Source organism: Scyliorhinus torazame, chromosome 8 (assembly GCF_047496885.1).
Source record: "Scyliorhinus torazame isolate Kashiwa2021f chromosome 8, sScyTor2.1, whole genome shotgun sequence".
Classification (NCBI taxonomy): Eukaryota; Metazoa; Chordata; class Chondrichthyes; order Carcharhiniformes; family Scyliorhinidae; genus Scyliorhinus; species Scyliorhinus torazame.
The window spans coordinates 113,801,941-113,824,767 of record NC_092714.1 but is presented as its reverse complement, the minus strand read 5'-3'; the positions used below and the strand labels follow the sequence as shown (position 1 = coordinate 113,824,767).

The following is a 22,827-nucleotide window of genomic DNA, read 5'->3' as shown; positions in this document are numbered from 1 at the left end:
TTGTGATCATTTGAAATTTGGTATTTCTGGGTTTGTCCTGGTGAGTGCTAGATAATATAACAGGTAGGCAGCACAGCTCTCTGGACTCTCACCTTCACTAGGTTCGACTCCCGGCTTGGGTCACTGTCTGTGCGGAGTCTGCACGTTCTCCCTGTGTTTGCGTGGGTTTCCTCGGGTGCTTCGGTTTCCTCCCACAGTCCAAAGATGTGCAGGTTAGGTGGATCGGCCATGCTAAATTGCCCTTTGTGTCTAAAAAGGTTAGTTGGGGTTACGGGGATAGGGTGGAGGTGTGGGTTTAGGTAGGGTGCTCCTTCCAAGAGCTGGTGCAGACTCGATGGACCGAATGGCCTCCTTCTGCACTGTAAATTGCATGATTCTATGAACTGCAGAGAACCGTATCTAGCCCCCTGACTATGCCATCTCCCAATGCTACCCAATTCCTCCCACACCCCCTTCCCCACTTAAATGGCACCTTCATTGTGGTGCCATGATGGTAGGTCTGCTTATCCACCATGCAGTCCTTCTCATCCACACAGGTAGCAAGCACCTTCTATCCATTGGACAAGGGGCTGAGGCTCCTGCATTACTACATGTTTGTTCCTCTTCTTTGCCGAACTTGCAGTTACATTCTCCTGTTCCTGATCATTGACCAACATAAGGGAAGTGACTGCATCTTGAAGAAAGTGTCCAGATAACTGTTCCTTCTCCCTCATGCCCTGCAGTGTGCCCGGACTCGACAACTTGGAGTTGAAGTTGCCTCAGCTGCAGGCACTTTCTGCAAATACTATTGCTCGAGATTGGAGTGTACATCGCCAGCCCTGCCATTTCTGTCCACCCATTTATTTATTTAGTCATAGAATCATAGAATTTACAGCGCAGGAGGAGGCCATTCGGTCCATTGAGTCTGCACCGGCTCCTGGAAAGAGCACCCTACTTAAGCCCACACCTCCACCCTATCCTTGTAACCCAGTAACCCCATCTAACTTTTTTTTGGGACACTAAGGGCAATTTATCATGGCCAATCAACCTAACCTGCACATCTTTGGACTGTGGGAGGAAACCAGAGCACCCGGAGGAAACCCACGTACACACGGGGGAGAACGTGCAGACTCTGCACAGACAGTGAACCTGAGACCCAGAAGCTGTGAAGCAACTGTGCTAACCACTGCACTACCGTGCTGCCCTAGTCAATTGGTTAATTTACACAGATAAAGTATTTGTAGTTTACACTCGCCTAGTTTCGAGACAAGGAAGGAAACTCACCAAACACTGGAGGCTGAAAAAAGTATAAAAAGGAGCAGATCTTTGCCCCTCTGCCCTGAATTCTCATCTGAACTAAATTCCCAATGTCTCATTCAATCCACAACTTACTCGCATGTATTCTTATATCTGTTTACCTCCTTTCTCAACCCGATCCAAAGTTTTGTTTAACAGGCTTGAGCTGGCCCAGTTCGTTATTGTATTTTCCTTTTGTCTTACAGGTTGAATGTCTAGCAGTGCAAAGTATGCTGTGGACAAGAAAATCTAAGTGGAGAGGTTTATTATAGAGAATCCATGTTCTTCCAGTTCCAAAATTTGTTGCATCACTGATGTATAACCTGCGACCTTTATTGAACTGTGACATCTATGCCATGGCTTGCAAATTGGGAAAGAGTTTACCTCAAAAATTGAAACTTCTGTTGATTGTTGTTAGTCTTGGCTCTGTTCTTACATGGATAGTAGTTCATAATATGCAGGATTTACTACGGGACATTAATCCGCAACCACTGGCAAAAACATTGCAAAGATGGGTTGGAGTTCAGATGGTGCCCAGAGATCCACACTGCCCACCTCTGGTATCCCCAACTCCAACCACTCGTCCATTGTGTCCTTTTCTATCACCATACCTACGTAAGTATTGGGAATGTTTTAATTAAACATAGAAAATCTGGGAGAGGGAGGAAGGATTTGTAACCATTGTTGATTGTACAGTAGTTGAGTGCTCAATTGTATTCTGGTGGTGGGCCTTAATTGCAGATTCACTTGGGCTCCTAGTTTAGGAACAAATTGCGATAGTTGGGCATTTGTGTCGTGCGTCTTCGTAAATAATAGCTCGCAGCTATAGAAATTAGGCTCTACGAGCTCAAAATTGTGGGAGGGTGTACTGCTGACCTAAGGGAAAGAAGGCAATGGCTAGCCAACCAGCATCTTTTGTGTGCCCCCCCCCCCCCCGAAAACACATACCCATAGGGAACTGTAAAATGCAGCCCCACTTCTTTTCTGGAATAGAATAACCCTACTACCGTGAAATAGCTTAGAAGTCTGAAGGCTCTGAACTAAAAGGCTTTACTCACTTATAGCAATTGTAAAATATTTAACACCCTCAACATAGACTAAATTAGAGGATAGTCACTAAAGTATGTTCACTGTTGTTGAAGTATGAAGTTCATTTATCGCCAGGAATTGTTCATAATGGTACACACTTGCAAAATCCAAAACAGAAAGTCCACTGGTTTATGTGATTCCACAACTGGTCAGCATTTATGGAACAATCCTGAGTGCGCTATTAGTTTTCGCAAACACCCAATTTAGGATTTCCAGTCAAGTTGATAAGGCGGCTGATAGAATCATAAAATTTGCAGTGCAGAAGGAGGTCATTCGGCCCATCGAGTCTTTACCGACAATTGGAAAGGGCACCCTTATTAAGCCCAGAGCTCCACCCTATATATAACCCAGTAACTCTAAGTAACCTTTTTGGATACCAAGGGCAATTTAACATGGCCAATCCACCTAACCTGCACATCTTTAGACTGTGGGAGGAAACCGGAGCACCCGGAGGAAACCCACGCAGACACTGGGAGAGCATGCAGTCTCCGCACAGACAACGACCCAAGTCGGGAATTGAACCTGAGACCCTGGTGCTGTGAAGCAACTGTGCTAACTACTGTGCCCCCTCATTAATGCTTACTGGAAGGGACATGCGTTCATACACAAGGACACATTCTCTTCAAACAAAGGAAGTTCAAACCTTGTGCCTTACCTGGGAATTTGGGAAGATTATAGTTCCCCATTGCTTTCTCTTGTGGCAACCCCTCTGCCAATCAGGATTGACATGCCATCCAATCAGCACACTTTTCTCCTATCGCACAAATTGTGATCATTTGAAATTTGGTATTTTTGTGTTTGTCTTGATGTGTGCAAGATAATATAACTTCAGCAACAAATGTCCCTTTTCATATACGCAGTCTGTTGTACTTTTTATTAGGTGCATGGATCAAGGGAAATGGATGAAGGGTGGGTAAAGGGGCATTCAGGTCCAGGTCAGGTAATGTCTAATTGGGAAAAGATGATGTGGAGATGCCGGCGTTGGACTGGGATGAGCACAGTAAGAAGTCTTACAACACCAGGTTAAAGTACAACAGGTTTGTTTCAAATCACTAGCTCTCGGAGCACTGCTCCTTCAAGGAGCAGTGCTCCGATAGCTAGTGATTTGAAACAAACCTGTTGTACTTTAACCTGGTGTTGTAATTGGGAAAAGGTTCAAAGGGCTACAAAGTCTATTCCTGTTCTTATGTAAATTTCTATATGTTCTGATGATGCAACCCAGCTTCATGTAAACTGAATCTCTGCCGACATTTCAAATTTTAGCATTCAGGGGAAAAGCATATAAGATGTTTTTGAATTTGTTTCATGAAATTTAAGAGACTCAACCGTTGATCTTCCCGGAGTGTGTTGCATGGGTGCAATTTAGTTTTTAAGCAAATTGATTGTTGTGGTTGGTTAACATGGAAGATTAAACGAGGAAGAGGAGAGATGATTAACAAAAATATTATGAAGTTATTTATTTTCCTGTCTTCCACCCAACCTCAATTTCTTTCTTTAGGCGGTGCAACGGGGTTGAAGTTTGATGCACAGCTAACCTTGGAACAAGTTCAGAGGAACAATCCAAAGGTGCGAGAAGGGAGATATGAACCCCAAGAATGTCACCCTGTTCAGCGGGTTGCTATACTGATCCCATATAGGAACCGAGAAAGGCACCTCCAATACCTACTCGAGCATTTACATCCATTTCTACAACGGCAGCTTCTGGAATATGGGATATATATCATTAATCAGGTACTTGAGTTAATTAGATGCATATTAATATGAGTATAGAAAAAACAGAACTTTCAACTAGCCTTTGGATTTGTGCATCAATTTAACCCGTGCTTTACTACAAGCATGGCTCATATCTTCCCATCTCTGGATTGTTGGAGACCAGACCTATGACCCACGATAAAAGCAAATTACTGCAGATGCTGGAATCTGAAACTAAAGAGAAAATGCTGGAAAATCTCAGCAAGTCTGGCAGCATCTGTAGGGAGAGAAAAGAGCTAACGTTTCAAGTCCGATGACTCTTTGTCAAAACTAACAGACAGAGAATGTGGAGAATATTTATACTGTGGAGTGAGAATGAAAGATGAGTCACAGCCACAGAAACCCAGGGAAACCGGGTGCTAATGGCCACAGAACCCGAGGGGAAAGAGTGCTAATGGCAGTCCCCAGAGAGAACAAAAGATGTGAAAGGCCAAACAGCAGAGAAACTAACATCAGAGGATGAACTGTAGATGTGGGGGGAGGGGAAGGGGGAAGCAAAGAGGAGAAATGGTAAGGAAAGGTGGATAAGATTGGTGGGGGGGGGGGGGGGGGTTAAATATATATTAAGAAAGAAAGAAATGGTAAAAGACAGTTAAAATGAAATGGGATGAAAACAAATGGGTCGCGGTGGGTTAGAGCTAATCACCTGAAGTTGTTGAATTTGATGTTGCGATCGGAAGGCTGTAGCGTGCCTAACCGGATGATAAGATGTTGTTCCTCCAGTTTGCGTTGAGCTTCACTGGAACATTGCAGCAGGCCAAGGACAGACATGTGGGCATGGGAGCAGGGTCTTGTGTTAAAATGGTAAGCAACGGGAAGGTCAGGGTCCTGAATCGCACAGACCGAAGATGCTCAGCAAAGCGATCACCCAGTCTGCATTTGGTCTCTCCGATATAGAGGAGACCACATTGGGAGCAGCGAATGCAATAGACCAAATTGGAAGAGATGCAAGTGAAACGCTGCTTAACCTGGAATGAGTGTTTTGGGCCTGGGATGTTAAGCATGGAGGAGGTAAAGGGGCAGGTGTTACACCTTCTGCATGGGATGGTGCCATGGGTGATGGGAGAGGTGGATATGGTGGAGGAGTGGACTAGGTTATCTCGGAGGGAACAGTCTCTGCGGAATGCTGACAGAGAGTGAAGGGAAGATGTCTTTGGTGGTGGCATCACGCTGGAGTTGGAGAAAATGGCGGAGGATTTATCAGCATTCCGCAGAGACCGTAGTCGTTAGATGTGGAGAAGTCGTTTTGATAGAGTGGAGTGGAGTTATTTGTTTGTGGTGGTGGAGAAGTTTGGGATTGGGCCTAAGTTTGCGGCTTGGGTGAAATTAATATAAAAGAATGCGACAGCATGTGTGCAGTCAAATGATACGAATTAGGGGTACTTTCCAGTATTTTGAGGAACAAGGCAGGGATGCCCCATGCCACCTCTTCTGTATGCGATGACGATTGAGCCCTTGGCCATTGCACTGAAAGGTTTGGAATTATGGAAGGGGATTGGGGGTGGGGGGGTAGGGGGTGGAAGGATGGAGCATAGGGTGTTTCTGTATGTGGACGATCTGCTGCTGTACATCTCGGACCCAAGCTCGTCGGTGAAGGACATAATGTGGTTGCTAAGGAAATTTGGGGCGTTTTCGGGGTACAAGTTTAATTTAGGGAAAAGCAAATATTTTGTGGTGTCTTCTCCAGGTGCAGGGAGGGGAGTGGGAGGGTTGCCATTTCGGGTAGTGATAATTCATTTTAGAAATTTGGAGTGGCACGGAACTGGACACAGCTTCGTAAGCTTAATTTCACGAGCCTGGTGGGGAGGGTGAAGGTGGGCTTGGTGCAAGGGGTAGTATCATCTTGTCACTGGCAGGTCGGGTGCAGGCAGTAAAAATTAATATTTTGCCACTGTTTCTGTTCCAGTGTCTGTTGGTATTTTTGCCAAAGTCATTCTTTAGAGGGGTGGATAGGCTGGTCTTGTTGTTTGTGTGGGCAGGGAAGGTAGCCAGCATAAGGAAGACGGTGCTCCAAAGGGGCCGGCGGTCGGTGGGGAGGTTGGCCCTTTGCCCTTCTGAACTTGTTACACTATTAATAGGCGGCGAATGCGGAGAAGGTGCGGGACTGGAGCAGCGAGATGGAGGCTTTTTGGGTGCAAAATGAGGTGGCTTCTTGTAAAGGGTCGGGGTTGTGGGTGCTGGCAACGGCGCCACTACCGTTCACTCTGGGAAGTACTCGGGTAGCCCTGTGGTGGTAGCCACGCTGAAGCTTTGGGGGCACTTTAAGTTGAGGGCAGGCTCACAGGTGATGCCGATAAGAGGAAACCATGGATTTGAGCCAGGGAAGTTGGATACGAGGTTCTGGAGATAAGAGGAGAGAGGGGAGAAAGAGCTGAAGGATCTGTTTTTGGAGGGATATTTAGCATGGAGGAATTAGGGGAGAAGTATGGGCTCCAGTGTAAGGAGGGATTCAGGTATATGCTGGTGTCGAATTTCGCAAGAAAGGTCTTCACAAACTTTCTGGTGGCACCGTCCTCCTCATTGCTGGAGGGTTGCTGTCTGCGGGGGGACTGGAGAGCGGGGTCATTTTGGCGATTTAACGTAGGATCATGGAGAAGGATAAGATGTCCATGAAAGAGATTAAGGCCAAGTGGGAGGAAGAGTTGGGGATTGTGTTGGAGGAGGGATTATGGCGTGAGGTGCTGCGGAGAGTTAATGCTTCAACCTCGTACGCGAGGCTGGGGTTGATTCAATTAAAAGTGGTGTACAGTGCGCACTTCACCAGGGCGAGGATGAGCCAGTTTTTTGAGGCGGTGGAGGATATCTGCAAGCAGTGTGGGTGTGGCCAGCCAATCATGTCCATATGTTCTGGTCTTGCCTGGAATTTGAGAAATTTTGGGAGTCGTTTTTCAGCATCATGTCTGAGGTTTTGCACGTGGATTTGAAGCCGGGTCCCCTGGAGGCCATATTTGGGGTGTCAGGCTCGCTGGAGTTGCAGATGGGTGCGGGCGCAGATGTCTTAGCCTTCCCCTCACTGACCTCTCACAGGCAGGTCCTGTTGGGGTGGAGGCCAGTTATTCCCCGCTGTGCCTCGGCGTGGCTGGGGGATCTAATGAAGTTCCTGTATTTGGAGAAGGTGAGATTTGTTCTGAGGGGCAGATGAGGGGTTCACCAGAGATGGGGTTTGTTTGTCTGACATTTTTGGGATCTGGTTGCCGTCAAGGGGTGGAGGGGGTGGGATGGTTCAGTGGGGGGAACACGGTGGTGTAGGGGTTATTTGTTAAATGTAAAATTTTGAATTAAAATATTTTTCCCAAGAAACAATATAAAATATGGATGTTCCGGTTTCTCTTTGTGTCTTTACCTTTCTCTTCTGTGTTTTTTTTTGTGTGTTTCTAAAAATCCAGTGCACATATTACCCTTTTCCATTCGTCTCTTCTTTTTCTCTGCCCTTTATTTCCTGTTGGCTGTGAACTATTCTGCATTTCATTATGTTGTTAACTATCTTTTGTTTTTGAAGTTTGACATTTTTATTTTGATTGTGTAACACAATCTTCTGTCTGTGCTTTTGTATTTCTCACTTCCGTAAAGCAGAATGGAGATTCACACAAGCTCTCCTCTTCATTGTCAATGCCTTCTTTCTCACACTCGCTTGCTCTCACAGACCCCTACCCTTGGATTCAGAAAGATCCACTGGTAGCATACCTAATGATCTTGCCATCTCTAGCGGCAGAGGCACATACCTCCTATGGTATACCTCCTATACCCTGTGGGGAAAATGGGAAGCTATTATACTTTTTAAATTTACTTTTCCGGAAGTTAGCCTGCTGACAGAAGTTATTTATTCCACCAGGCTGGCAAAGGTGTGTTTAATCGAGCCAAACTATTAAATGTGGGCTTCCTGGAATCACTGAAGGAACACCAGTGGGACTGTTTCATTTTCCATGATGTTGATCTGGTGCCAGAGAATGATTTCAACCTATATCTCTGTGATCATGAACCAAAACACCTTGTTGTAGGCCGGAATGCTACAGGATACAAGTAGGTGACGTGGTTGAATCTGATCTTGACACAATACAGAGGGTCAATGGGAGAGACGAAACGGAAAATTGTGGTTGCATAATAATCCCATTGGCCAGTGCACTGACTTGGAGAAACCTTGGTTTGTGAAAAACAAAAGCTGATGCTCCTTTTTTGTAGGGCAGTGCTGATTTTCTCAAATCAGGTTATAAAGCTGTAAAATGTCTGAAAACTGACTGTGGAAATGTTGGCTATCAGAGAACCTAAAGTGCGATGACATACCAATAAAGAATGCTTTCAGAAACTTTTAACCTTTTGGTTACCTAATGGCTGACCCCTCACCAATTCACCAGAAGTGCAGTTTACCTATATAAGCATAGAAACATAGAAAATAGGAGTAGGCCATTTGGCCCCTCGAGCCCACTCCGCCATTCATTATGATCATGGTTAATCATCCAACTCGATAGCTTGTTCCCACCTTCCCCACTCTTTCTCTCCCCCCCCCCCAAAAAAAATCCTTTGACCCCTTTTGCTCCAAGAGCTATATCTAACTCTTTCTTGAAAACATACAATGTTTTGATCTCTACTTTCTGTGGTAGCAAATTCCACAGGCTGACCACCCTCTGGGTGAAAAGCTTTTCTCTTCATCTCACTCCTGAATGGTCTACCGCATATCCTCAGAATGTGAACCCTGGTTCTGGACTTCCCTACCACATCCTATTTGCATCTACCCTGTCCAGTCCTGTTATAATTTTATAGGTTTCTATGAGATCCACCCTCATGAATGAAATAAATGAATGAAAATCGCTTATTGTCACAAGTAGGCTTCAATGAAGTTACTGTGAAAAGCCCCTAGTTGCCACATTCCAGCGCCTGTTCGGGAAGGCTGGTACGGGAATTGAACCGTGCTGCTGGCCTGCCTTGGTCTGCTTTAAAAGCCAGCTATTTAGCCCAGTGTGCTAAAGCAGCCCCTGCTGGTCATTCTTCTAAACTCCAGTGAATATAATCCTAACCAACTCAATCCCCCCTCATATTCAGCTATCCCAGGAATCAGTCTGGTAAACCTTCGCTGCACTCCCTCTATAACAAGAACATCCTTCCTCCAATAACGAGACCACAATATTCCAGGTGTGGCCTCACCAAGGCCCTGTATAATTGCAGCAAGACATACCTGCCCCTGTACTATAATCCATTCGCTTTGAAGGCCAACATAGCATTTGTCACCTTTACCTGCATGCTTGCCTTCAGCGACTGATGTACGAGGACACCCACGTTTGGTTGCACATTTCTCTCTCTCAATTTATGACCATGCAGATAATCATGATGAGCATGATTTCCCTTTCGTAAATCCATACTGACTCTATCTGACCCTGTCAGTTTTCCAAGTGCTATGCTATTAAATCTTTTATGACATCAAGCTAACTGTAATTCCATTTTCTTTTTACTTCCCTTTTTAAATAGTGGGATTACATTAATTACCCTCCAATCTGTAGGAACTGTTCACGTCTACAGAATCTTGGAAGATGACCACCTATACATCCACTATTTCTATGCCACCTCTTTAAATACTGTGGGATGTAGATTATCAGGCCCTGGGGATTTATTGGCCTTCAATCCCTATCAATTTCCCCAACACCATTTCCTTACTAATACTTATTTCCTTTAGTTCCTCCCTCTCACTAATCCCTGTGTTACCCAACATTTCTGGTATGTTATTTATGTCCTCCTTTGTGAAGACAGAACCAAAGTATGTTTTTAGTTGGTCAACCATTTCTTTGCTCCCCATTATAAATTCCCCTTTTTCTTCACATACCTTTAGAAGCTTTTACGATCAGTTTTTATGTTCACCGCAAGCTTACTCTTATTCTATTTTCCCATTCTTCATCGCTCCCTTGGTCCTCTTTGCTGAATTCTAAACTGCTTCCAATTCTCAGATCTGTTGTTTTTTTTCTGGACAATTTGTATGCTCCTTCCTTGGATCTAATATTATCACTAATTTCCCTTGTAAGCCATGGGTTGGCCACCTTTCCCGTTTTACTTTTGTACCAGACAGGACTAAACAATTGGTGTAGTTCACACATGCGCTCCTTGAATGTTTGTTATTGCCTATCACCTCCATTTAAGTAACTTTCCCCAATCCATTATAGCTAACTAGTGCCTCATATCATTGTAGTTTCCTTTATTAAGATTCAGGACCCGAGTCTCCAAATTAACTACGTCAATCTCCAACTTGATGAATAATTCTCTCATATTATGGTCACTCATCCCAAAGGGGTCTCGTACAACTAAATTGCCAATTATTTATTTCTCATTACACAATACCCAGTTTAGAATGGCCTGTTCTCCAGTTGATTCCTCAACATATTGGTCCAGGAAACCACTTCAGGAATTCCTCCCCCACAGTATTGTTACTAATTGGATTTGTCCACTCTATATGCAGATTAAAGTCATGATTTTAGATGTTTCTTTATAGCATGAGTCTCTAATTTCCTGTTTAATGCCATTGCCAACATCAACACTACAGTTTGGGGTTTATATACAACCCCCACTAACGTTTCTTGCCCCTTAGGGTTTGTCAGCTCTACCCACATCGTCGGAGCTAATATTCTTCCTCACTATTGCGTTAATTTTCTTTTTAGCCAGCAATGCAACTCTACTACCTTTTCTTCTTTGTCTGTTATTCCTAAATACTGAATACCCCTGCATGTTCAGTTTCCATTCCTGCCCTTCAGCCATGTCTCCGTAATTCAGAATAGTTCACATCTATTTGAGTGATTAATTCATCCACTTTATTGCAAAATGTATTAATGTACAAAGCTTTGAAGCTCGTGTTTTTAACATTACTTGTCCCGTTTCCACTATTTTTCAACTGAGGCCCTGTTTGATTCTGCCTCTTGATTTCTCTACCCATCACTTTTCTTATTCCCCTTACTGTCTTTTGTTCTTGTCCTTGATTACCAAAAAAGTCAATATTGAAAGTTACAGGCAAGGCCGAGAGCAAAGGTGGCCAGATGGCAGAGTCAGCGGCGGGGTGAGGCAGGCCGTGGCCATGGCGTGGAGAGGAAGAGGCCTCTGAGGGTGGAAGAGGGGCAGGGAAGCAGGTGGGGAGAATCAATGTGTGTGGTGTAGCATTTCATTTCTCAGGGGTTCTGTTAGTACTCTTGGGATGTCAAAAGGTTTCTGTGGCCCGGAAATGTGGAAATTTGCCCAGGTATTTCCTGTACGCAAAAAAACAGGGCATATACAACCCAACCCATTATTGCCCCCTCCGTCTACTCTTGATCATCAGTAATGTGATGGAATGGGTCACCAACAGCTCTGTCAAGTGGCACTTGTTTTAGCAATAACCTGCTCACTGGCTCTCCATTTGGGTTCCGCCAGTCACACAGCTCCTGACCTCATTACAGTCTTGGTTCAAACTGCTTGATTAGGGATAGTCAGCACGGATTTGTGAGGGGCAGGTCTAGCCTTACAAGTCTTATTGAATTCTTTGAGGAGGTGACCAAGCATGTGGATGAAGGTAAAGCAGTGGATGTAGTGTACATGGATTTTAGTAAGGCACTTGATAAGGCTCCCCATGGTAGGCTTCTGCAGAAAGTAAGGAGGCATGGGATAGTGGGAAATTTGGCCAGTTGGATAACGAACTGGCTAACCGATAGAAGTCAGAGAGTGGTGGTGGATGGCAAATATTCAGCCTGGATCCCAGTTACCAGTGGCGTACCGCAGGGATCAGTTCTGGGTCCTCTGCTGTTTGTGATTTTCATTAATAACTTGGATGAGGGAGTTGAAGGGTGGGTCAGTAAATTTGCAGATGATACGAAGATTGGTGGCATTGTGGATAGTGAGGAGGGCTGTTGTCGGCTGCAAAGAGACATAGATAGGATGCAGAGCTGGGCTGAGAAGTGGCAGATAGAGTTTAACCCTGAAAAGTGTGAGGTTGTCCATTTTGGAAGGACAAATATGAATGCGGAATACAGGGTTAACGGTAGAGTTCTTGGCAATGTGGAGGAACAGAGAGATCTTGGGGTCTATGTTCATACATCTTTGAAAGTTGCCACTCAAGTGGATAGAGCTGTGAAGAAGGCCTATGGTGTGCTAGCGTTCATTAACAGAGGGATTGAATTTAAGAGCCGTGAGGTGATGATGCAGCTGTACAAAACTTTGGTAAGTCCACATTTGGAGTACTGTGTACAGATCTGGTCGCCTCATTTTAGGAAGGATGTGGAAGCTTTGGAAAAGGTGCAAAGGAGATTTACCAGGATGTTGCCTGGAATGGAGAGTAGGTCTTACGAGGAAAGGTTGAGGGTGCTAGGCCTTTTCTCATTAGAACGGAGAAGGATGAGGGGCGACTTGATAGAGGTTTATAAGATGATCGGGGAATAGATTGGGTAGACAGTCAAGAGACTTTTTCCCCGGGTGGAACAAACCATTGCAAGGGGACATAAATTTAAGGTGAATGGTGGAAGATATAGGGGGGATGTCATAGGTAGGTTCTTTACCCAGAGAGTAGTGGGGGCATGGAATGCACTGCCTGTGGAAGTAGTTGAGTCGGAAACATGAGGGACCTTCAAGCAGCTATTGGATAGGTACATGGATTACGGTAAAATGATATAGTGTAGATTTATTTGTTCTTAAGGGCAGCACGGTAGCATTGTGAATGGCACAATTGTTTCACAGCTCCAGGGTCCCAGGTTCGATTCCGGCTTGGGTCACTGTCTGTGCGGAGTCTGCACGTCCTCCCCGTGTCTGCGTGGGTTTCCTCCGGGTGCTCCGGTTTCCTCCCACAGTCCAAACATGTGCAGGTTAGGTGGATTGGCCATGATAAATTGCCCTTAGTGTCCAAAATTGCCCTTAGTGTTGGGTGGAGGTGTTGACTTTTTGTAGGGTGCTCTTTCCAAGAGCCGGTGCAGACTCAATGGGCCGAATGGCCTCCTTCTGCACTGTAAATTCAATGATAATCTATGATTAATCTAGGACAAAGGTTCAGCACAACATCATGGGCCGAAGGGCCTGTTCTGTGCTGTATTTTTCTATGTTCTATGGTCAAAAGAGCTGAACCCCAGGGGTGAAGTGAGAGTGACTGTCCTTGACATTATGGCAGCATTTGACTGAGTATGGCTTCAAAAGCCCAAGCAAAATTGGAGTCAATAGAATTCGAGGAGAAACCCCACTACTGGTGGCCGTCATATTGGCAAAAAGGAAGATAGTTGTGATTGGAGGCCAATCATCTCCATTCCAGGATATCACTGCTGGAGTTTCTCAGTGTAGTATCCTAAGCCCAAACATTTTCAGCTGCTTCATCAATGACCTCCCTTCCAGCACAAGGTCAGAAATGGGGATGTTTGCACAATGTTTACACCAGTTGCGACTTCGGAAATACTGAACAGTCCAGGACCAAATGCAGGGGGACCTGGACAATATCTAGGTTTGGGCTGTGTTATGAAGCACGCTGATGTTATCTGCGAGGGCATCCAACTTGGAACACCCGTGTGTGGGGATGTATAGCTTCGGTTTTTGTAATGGTGTGAGGAGACCACTGAAATCCCCAATGAGAATAAATAGACCAGTCGTCATGTAACCTTTATTTATTAAAGTAAAGGCAATGCAAATACACACAACAGGACTATTCTACTCCATGTCAATTAAGGGACTTGAATTACTAAACACTCACATTTGATTTTGAATGTTCCCCTTGTTCCAAAATATATCTACGCGACCTGAACTCCTCAAGACTTCCCCTGTTCCCCCAAACAACAGCCAAATTAAATAAATCTATAAGTTAAAACCAACTTCTAGTTACTACACAATACAGGGTTGGTATTCAAGTCTGGGAAACATCTTACCTTGGTCCTGCGAATATATTTAAACTCCCTTCGGAAGGTTTCAGCACTGTCTTGGCTCTAAGACTTAAGAGGCTGTTAACTATAAAACTTGGCCTCCAGGTTGCTAGCTGGAAAGCTGGCTTGTTCACTTCCTGAGGCTGCTAGGTGTTAATTGGCCGCCCTTGCTCCTGAGGTCGAGCTAATTATACCTTTGTTCCACTTTGATTTTTACTTCTGTGTATTTGGCTGTCTGCCTGACTCTAGAAGTTAGCGTCTGTATGTTTTGTTGATCTCTCAATTGTCTAGATAAGCTGTTTCTGCTAATATGCAATTCACATTTAATTCTATCTAGATGTCTGCTAAGCTTGTTAGTGGGAAAGAATGAATCCTGGCTACTGCTGTTTCTAGGTAGATTTCTACCTGTTGGGCAGATCACATCCTATTATGTTTTGTTAAATTAGTTTTACTGCTTTGCCAAGCAAATTCATATCAGCTGACAAACAACAAGTAACATTTGTGCCACATAAGTACCAGACAATTACTATCTCCAACAAGAGGGAATCTAACCATTGGTCCTTGACATCTAATGACATTACCATCACTGAATCCCCCAATATCAACATCTGGGTTGACCATTGACCAGGAACTGAACTGGGGCACCCATGTAAATACTATGGCTACAACAGCAGGCCAGAAGCTAGGAATCCTGAGGCATGGAACGCTCCTCCGTACTACCACCTGGAGATTCCCTCAAAGTCACTCAGCATCCCGACTTGGAAATATATCACTGTTCCAACACTGTCACTGTGTCAAAATTCTGCAACTCCCTTGCTGACAGTCCTCTGGGTGTACCTACACCAGATGGACTGCAGTGGTTCAAGAAGAAGGCCCACCACCACCTTCCCGAGGGCAATTAGGGATGAGCAAAAAATGCTGTCCTCGCCAGTGGCGTCCACATCCTGTAAAGTATAAATTAAAAAAGAAACGCCACACGTAAACGACTGTTCCAAAGGCAAAAAAAGCTGCTGAAACCAGAGGTATAGACAGGTGTGAGTGTAAAGTTCAAGGTGAAACTGCAGAAAGACAATCTTCATTTTTACCAGACTGCTTAAACCATCACTCAAGCTGAGCATTGGAGGGCCAGTCAGAGTACTAACCTTCAAAGACCCAACAAGAGTCCACACACGTGGAAACTTGGGGCCTACATCGAGAAATTGTTGCCTCGATTGTACACGGTGGAAATAAACAACCAAATATTCTGTTGCCAGCACAATCGTACGTGCACATCTAGGGAAGCTGACCCTTCACAGCTTTCGGCTGATCAAGAATTATCATAGAATTTACAGTGCAGAAGGAGGCCATTCGGCCCATCGAGTCTGCACCAGCTCTTGGAAAGAGCACCCCACCCAAGGTCAACACCTCCACCCTATCTCAATAAACCAGCAACCCCACCCAACACTAAGGGCAATTTACCATGGCCAATCCACCTAACCTGAACATCTTTGGACTGTGGGAGGAAACCGGAGCACCCGGAGGAAACCCACGCACACACGGGGAGGATGTGCAGACTCCGCACAGACAGTGACCCAAGCCGGAATCGAACCTGGGACCCTGGAGCTGTGAAGCAATTGTGCTATCCACAATGCTACCGTGCTGCCCCTAGGATAGAAGAAGGGATTTCTCCAGCTGTACAGGCTACAGAACTACAATAATTCCCAGAGCTCTACATGTACTCAACAACCACAACAGAAAAACAACCGTTACCTTGGTAACACATGCCACAGGAATGATTCTCCCCAGAGAGGGAGCATCTTTCAGACAAACAGCCAGTGACAGTGCACACGCGTGTCTTTAAAAGATCTGCACAATTTAAAGATTATGTATGTAAAGCAAGTGCAGAGGCTGATTGATCAAGCAAACAATCGTTCATGTATGAGAACAGTGTGTGTAAGTTGGGTAACTCAGTTGCATGTGATTGTGCGTACAAATTTGATTTTTATTCATTAGGAAAAGGGGAGCATACTTTTGTTCGATATGTTTTTGCGTTTGAAATGCATACAGTTCTACATGCCTTATCTGGCTTTCAGTTCAAAGACCTACAAGGAGAAGGCACTGAGGATCTCTGCCGTCCATAAACATGATGCACACTCTAGGAACTCACACTGCAGGCTGCCTTTGCCAACTTGATTTGTCAATCTATATGAAGCTTTAAATCGCCCATGATTATAGGTGAGCAAGAGAAGGGCCCCAGGAATCATTGCACTCATTGTACCGGAACAGTTCAGTGGCCTTGGCAGAGCCATGACCACTGAGGAAAGAAAAGCTGGCATTTTACCAGAGTACTTTGTAATGCTTCATTCACCTCAAAAAATGCAGGTTTCAGTATTCAATTGATATTCGCAGATCTGTCACCGACTATTGTCTAATCTCTATCTACCATCCTAACATTTCCCCCCGCCCCCCCCACCTCCGACATACCATTCATATTAGTAAGTTGTACCTCCTCCTCCAGAATCATCTAAGTAGAAACAATCTGTTGAGGAGAGAGTTGTAGCAACATATGCTAGTGGAAGACACAGTCCCGGAGCGAGCTCACCAGATTGGGAGGATCCACCTAGCTATCAAGTGGAATATAGTAATGTGGTGGACTAAAGTTCAGCAAAATACAGTGCTGACATCACTTGGGTAATGGTTACCAAGAAGTTTCAACAGCTGGGGATACGGAGGTGACCATTTTCAGTCTCAAAATGATTAGCACTTGGAAACCACCATTGAGAAGTAGTCAGCTCAAGGGACAATGTAGTTAGGGCATCAGCAGTCTATATTTGCATGCTTTTCAGCTCTGGTGGAAGCTAACTAATTCCATCAGTACTGCTTGTCAGTATTGTTGCTTGTTTAATTAGTGGTCATCGACAGAAATATTACTTTATGTGCATTTTGGGTGACAAACAATTGTAATACTGATCTCCAGAGGGAACTAATTTATTTAATAACAGATAGCATCATTTCTTCAGTTATATTCAAGTGATATTATGGTGCTGACAATTTTTCACCTGGATGTGCACGACAGGAATCGAATTGCCATGTAAGCATGTCACATCATCATATGTAATTTGACTTGTTTTCATGCACTCACTTATACATTAGGGTGATATTTCTATTGCCCATATTTTATCTTTTAAGTTGCCAAATTAATGAAAAAATTAGTGGCACTTTTTTGTTTTGGCTCATGGCTCCCTGATAATGGTATTGAAAATGCTCTAATTTATTTTGAGCCTTCTGGTCTAATATTCTGCTTTTAAAGATCTCTAAGGAGAAAGGACATTGCTCTAATACGTTGTGCACGTTTGTGCCTCCTAAAACTTGAAATTGGAACTAGAAAAATGTATTATCGCCTTCAAGCAATTGTTATGCCTCTGCATATTGACTGAACGCAGATGGTTACTGTGTTTGCTTTCAGCATGCTCAGCATTTAAATTTGTGCAAGTTGACAATTGAACTCCAGATTAATCCTATGTTTTTGGGTGAAAGGTTTAAAATCTAGGGGGGGATTGTAATGAATTATTAATATTCCTTTGTCGTACTTAATAATAAGGAGAAGCAGATCAGTGGGCATTAGCTTTCACCACAGCTGATAGTTGGGGTTTGTAACTAGGGAAATGCTCTCTTTGTAGCCAGTTGGATCCATATCATTGCTGCCCTTCGCTGACAGCTTTCCAATGTGCAGTCTAACTGAATTATCTCTTTGCGGGGAAATAAATGCGCAACAAGTATAATTTACAAATGCATATTTTCCCCCCAAATATAAGGTTGCACTATAAAGGGTACTTTGGTGGAGCAACGGCAATGACCAAGGAGCAGTTCACCCGAGTCAATGGATTTTCTAATCGCTATTGGGGCTGGGGTGGTGAGGATGACGATCTTCGCATAAGGTAAGTCAGTGTGTGTATATATATATATATATATATATATATATAATATATATTTGTAATTTGTTTTTGCAGATGTACAACCTAAAATGATAGGAATGAGATTGTTCTCAACAAAGTATGTATTAAATTGAGTCTTGTTCACCCGAGGCTGCCAAATAGAATTTTTCCCTTGGATGTTCCTGCATAATTGCTGCAGATAGGAGTAATTAATATTTTCCATCTATAATATTGTAGGGAAAACACTGGAACCCGTCAGACAATAAATCCAGAACATTCAGCATGTGAAATTAAGACTGGGATAGTAACGTAAAGGGGATAAAGGAGCAAGAAGTCTTAGATTGTGTCCAGGAGAATTTCCTAGAGCAGTATGTCTCCAGTCCAATAGAAAGGAGGCATTGCTGGACCTGATTCTTGGGAAAATGAGATGGGCCCAAGTGGATGAAGTGTTGGTAAGGGAACATTTAGGAGACAGTGATCATTATTATGAAGTGTAGGTTGGATATGGTAACAAGGCCCTATCCAGAGTAATAATAATTAACTGGGGAAAAGCTAACTTCAGTGGTTGCAAGAATAGATCTGGCTCTGCTGAATTGGAATCAAAGATCAGCAGGCAAAACTATAACTGAACAACAGGAGTTTTGACAAAGGGTCATCTGAACTCGAAACGTTGGCTCTTTTCTCTCCCTACAGATGCTGCCAGACCTGCTGAAATTTTCCAGCATTTTCTTTTTGGTTTCAGATTCCAGCATTCACAGTAATTTGCTTTAATAACTGAACAGTGGGCTCCCTTTAAAGAAATAGTTCAAATACACTCAAGGTACATTCCCATGAAAAGAAAGGTCAGGCAAACAAATGCAGAGTACCCTGGATGATGACTGAGAAAGAAATGAAACAGAAAAAAAGCTTATGAGAGATGTTAGGTGGTAAATCAATTGAGAACCAAGTGGCATATAGAAGGTTCAGAGGGGAATTGAAAAAGCAATAAGAGGAGCAAGGAGGAAGTTTGAGAAGAGATTGCCACCTGATATGAAAGGAAATCCAAAAGTCATTCATAGGTATATAAATAGTAAAAGGGGAGGTGTGGGACCAAACATGGATTTATGCACGGGGCATGGCTGAGGTTTAAATTGATACTTAGCAGCCCAGGCCATGGTGACAGAGGAGTTAGTTCAGAAACTTGAAGCGTTAAAAAATAATAAGGAGGTGGTACTGGATGAGCATTAGCTATGAGGAGAGGTTGAATAAACTTGGTTTGTTCTCACTGGAACGATGGAGGTTGAGGGGCGATCTGATAGAGGTCGACAAAATTATGAGGGGCATAGACAGAGTGGATAGTCAGAGACTTTTTCCCAGGGTAGAGGGGTCAATCACTAGGGGGCATAGGTTTAAGGTGCGAGGGGCAAGGTTTAGAGGAGATGTACGAGGTAAGTTTTTTTACATAGAGGGTAGTGGGTGCCTGGAACTCGATGCCGCAGGAGGTGGTGGAAGCAGGGACGATAGTGACGTTTAAGGGGCATCTTGGCAAATACGTGAATAGGATGGGAAAAGAGGGATACGGACCCCAGAAGTGTAGAAGATTTTAGTTTAGACGGGCAGCATGGTCAAAGAACAAAAAGTCGGCGCAGGCTTGGAGGGCCGAAGGGCCTGTTCCAGTGCTGTACTTTTCCTTGTTCTTTGTATAGGCTGCATGTACTTAAAAGTTGTTAAGGCACCAGGATTGGTTAAGGTGCATCCAAAGATATCGAGGATATTGAAGGAATTGAGTGGAAATTGTGGAGGAACTGGTTTCCGATCTTCATTATACTTGAGTGTTGTCAGAGGATTGGAGAATTACAAATTTTACACCCTTGTTCAAAATAGGTGAAAAGATAAGCCTAGCAACTACATGTCAATCACTTGAACCATGGTGATGTGGAGGCTTTTAGAAATGATAATTCAGGAGGAAAAACATTTTGAGTCACTTGGACCATTGCAGGTTAGTTAAGGAAAGCCAACATGGATCTAAAGGCATTTATTAATGGTTAACTTGCTTGAGTTGTTGATGAGGGTAACGCTGTAATGTTGTGCATGGACATCCAAAGGGCATTTACTAAAGTCCCGCACAGCAGACTTGAGCAAAGTTGTAGGTCTTGGAATAAAGGGGGCAGTAGCAACATGGATATAAAATTGGCTGAGTGACACAAATTAACAAATAGTGGTTAATGGAAGTTTCTTGGGCTGGAGAAAGGTTTATAGTGGAGTTCCCCAGGGTTAGATATCATGATCCTTGCATTTCCTGTTCAATATTATTGACCTAGACCTTGGTGTAAATGGCAGAATTGCAAATTTTGTGGATGCTGCAAAACTTGGAAGTATTGTGAACTGTGAGGAGAATAATGTTGAACTTCAAAAGGACATAATGGATGGACAAGTTGCAAATTAAATCTAATATAGAGATGTGTGAAGTGATTCATTTTTTGAAAGAAATTTTAAATGCTTTGCGTTTGCAAGATTGAGACTTTTGAAATGAAATGGAATAAATAAATTGGATTAGTTACTGGGCTTTATATTTACATTGGACTGTACTTACCAGTTTATAATCCTGAACCTCGATTGTTCAGAATATCTGCGATTTGCACATGTCCACAGATGTCCCAAAGCAGTTTACACACAGTTGGGTGTGTTTTGTGTCTAACTTTTGAAAAGTAGCAGGATTTGTCTTAAAACAGGTGCAACGTCGGACTGTTTGTGGCTTATGCAACCTTTGGGGGGTGGTGGGGTGGGGGTGGGTGGGCGAGGGTGGGGGGCTGCGCGGGGGTGGTGGTGGGGGGTGAGAGGATAACGTGGGGGGCAGGGGACATGAGGATTGGCACAAAAGTAAACTGAATACCGAGAGAGATAACACATTTAACAATGAGATTCTGATCTACTTCTGTATATTTTTGCCTCAGGAATTTGGAGGTGGGCAGAGAGAGCTCTCCCCATTCTGGTGCAAAGACCTCACTAATAGGAGCCATAGCTTCCATGGTAGAAGTTGATATGCTGAGAGGGCGAGATGAAGTAGGATGGGAGGAGATTTGTGTGGAACATAAACAGCAGTGTAGGTCAAATGTACCGTGCAGCATACCATGCTGTCATTTTGGTGTAATATTACACCAAAATATCAGAATGCAGTATTTGTTCTAGTCCTGTTGAAACAATGCCCAACTAAACTGGTTGTTGAATTATTTGTTATCTTTCAGATGGTTTATATGATTCCTACCAGCTTATTGATGAGGTATTGTGAAATATTTAGCTGCCTGTGAAAGGAAGTGAGTTAACTGAGATTTTATGTAAGCATGCAAGTTTACAATGAGCTGTTACACAAATTAATTAACCTCTAATCACTGAAGGAAGGGGAATGTTGAGTTTACTTGGTATGTGAAGAGTTCACTGGGTTTAGTATTTTTCAGCAAGCATTGACATATGAGGTGGGATTTTAGTCAGCAGTGGGACAGAATCAACAGGCACGCCGGCCCACAATTTCACATCATTGTATTGGTTCAGCACTACTATCTTGACCCGGAGCTATTTTTAAGCAGGCTGGATCCGGGTTGGAATGGCTACTCATCCTCATGTAGTTAGCCAGTTGAAAGGCTTATTAAGGTCTCTTTCCCCTAGAACAAATACTCTACACTGACAGGGATTCTAGTCCGTATGGGGGCTTTGCACATCAGGTTGAAACAAGGCCAGTGTAATATGGCAGGAGAGTTTTATTTTGGGAGGAGGCGATGCACAGTTAATCCCAGATAATCCCTCCCCCACCTTCAACCATGATAGCTGCTCGGCTGCAGTTGCGGGCGCTAGCCACCTTGTGAAGATGTTGTCCTTTCATAATCGTGACCAGGTGGCTGTGGCTGTTCTTAAGACCACTTGGTCAGATTACACCTCCATGTTAAGGTGCTCTGTATCGCTCCATCACAAATCAGCAACTCCCAAGTTGGACCTCTGGTCATGGGATCTTTAATTGGCTGGTAAGCCCCGTCCTTGGCCATTAATTGCCTCATACTTAAACATTGATGTGGGCTTGTCAGGGACATGTTGTGCAGGTTTCTGGTCCGGCAACAGAAATTGCCATCGAAAAATTCTACAATAAATTGCATGCTAGTAGGCATGTCTGAAGGTCCCCAAATATTGCTGGTTATTGCAAAAAGAAAATTGGATGTGGCCTCACCATTCCAGATAATCTTGTATCAAGTTGATTAATTGCTGGCTCAGCTGAACATCTCATTAGACATAATCATGGGAGATGACTTCTTGATCAGACACTTTTTGTTTGGAGTGGCACTTCTCGGACTGCTTGCTAATAAATCAGAGTCCTGTAGGCCTGTTGTTTTACTTCCATCCATCGCTTCACCTGATTGGAAAGTCTGACACTACAAGCCTGTAATTTTCTGGCCAGGAGTTGGCTGCTTCTCATCAGGGCTACACAAGGAGTTTTGTCTGAAGATTTTGGCTAGAAACATCCAACAGACCTTCATGCAACCTGTTCAAACTCAGTACAAATGTTTCAGCTTGACATAAGCCCTTAAATAGAACTTGATTTGCCATGACTAAAGCCCTGTGGCTCCTCTTTGTTGGAAACATAAAGTTTTTGACCATGTTTTTTGATTAATTCTGCTGACAGTAGATCAGGGTTGTTTGAATATTAGATTTTAAACGTTTTTTGGTTTTGAGGGTGTTTGACCTTCAAATCTGTGAGTCAGCATTTAATAACTTGTTTGTTAACCATAGGAGAGAATCAACTGAGGAAACATTTATTAAGCAACAATAATAACACTTAGCAAGCTGGGCAGCAACTTTACTGGATGAAAGTGGGTTTTTGCTTCCTGATTTGGCCAATATTCCATGTACTTAGATCCCTGAAAGTTGCCACTCAGGTTGAGAGGGTTGTTAAGAAGGCGTGCTGTGTGTTAGCTTTGGTAGAGGGATTGAGTTTC

The 22,827-nt window shown here is 43.8% G+C and overlaps 1 protein-coding gene across 1 annotated transcript in view; it reads left to right on the top strand.

Annotated features, from left to right (window-relative positions):
* b4galt4 (UDP-Gal:betaGlcNAc beta 1,4- galactosyltransferase, polypeptide 4) overlaps window positions 1-22,827 on the top strand; it is a 52,330-nt gene that overhangs the window by 16,378 nt on the left and 13,125 nt on the right. Inside the window, exons 2-5 of the mRNA XM_072514050.1 lie at window positions 1,482-1,890; window positions 3,863-4,095; window positions 7,949-8,136; window positions 17,747-17,869. Of these exons, the coding sequence (XP_072370151.1) occupies window positions 1,590-1,890; window positions 3,863-4,095; window positions 7,949-8,136; window positions 17,747-17,869 (845 nt within the window). The 5' untranslated portion in view covers window positions 1,482-1,589. The remainder of the gene's footprint in view (window positions 1-1,481; window positions 1,891-3,862; window positions 4,096-7,948; window positions 8,137-17,746; window positions 17,870-22,827) is intronic.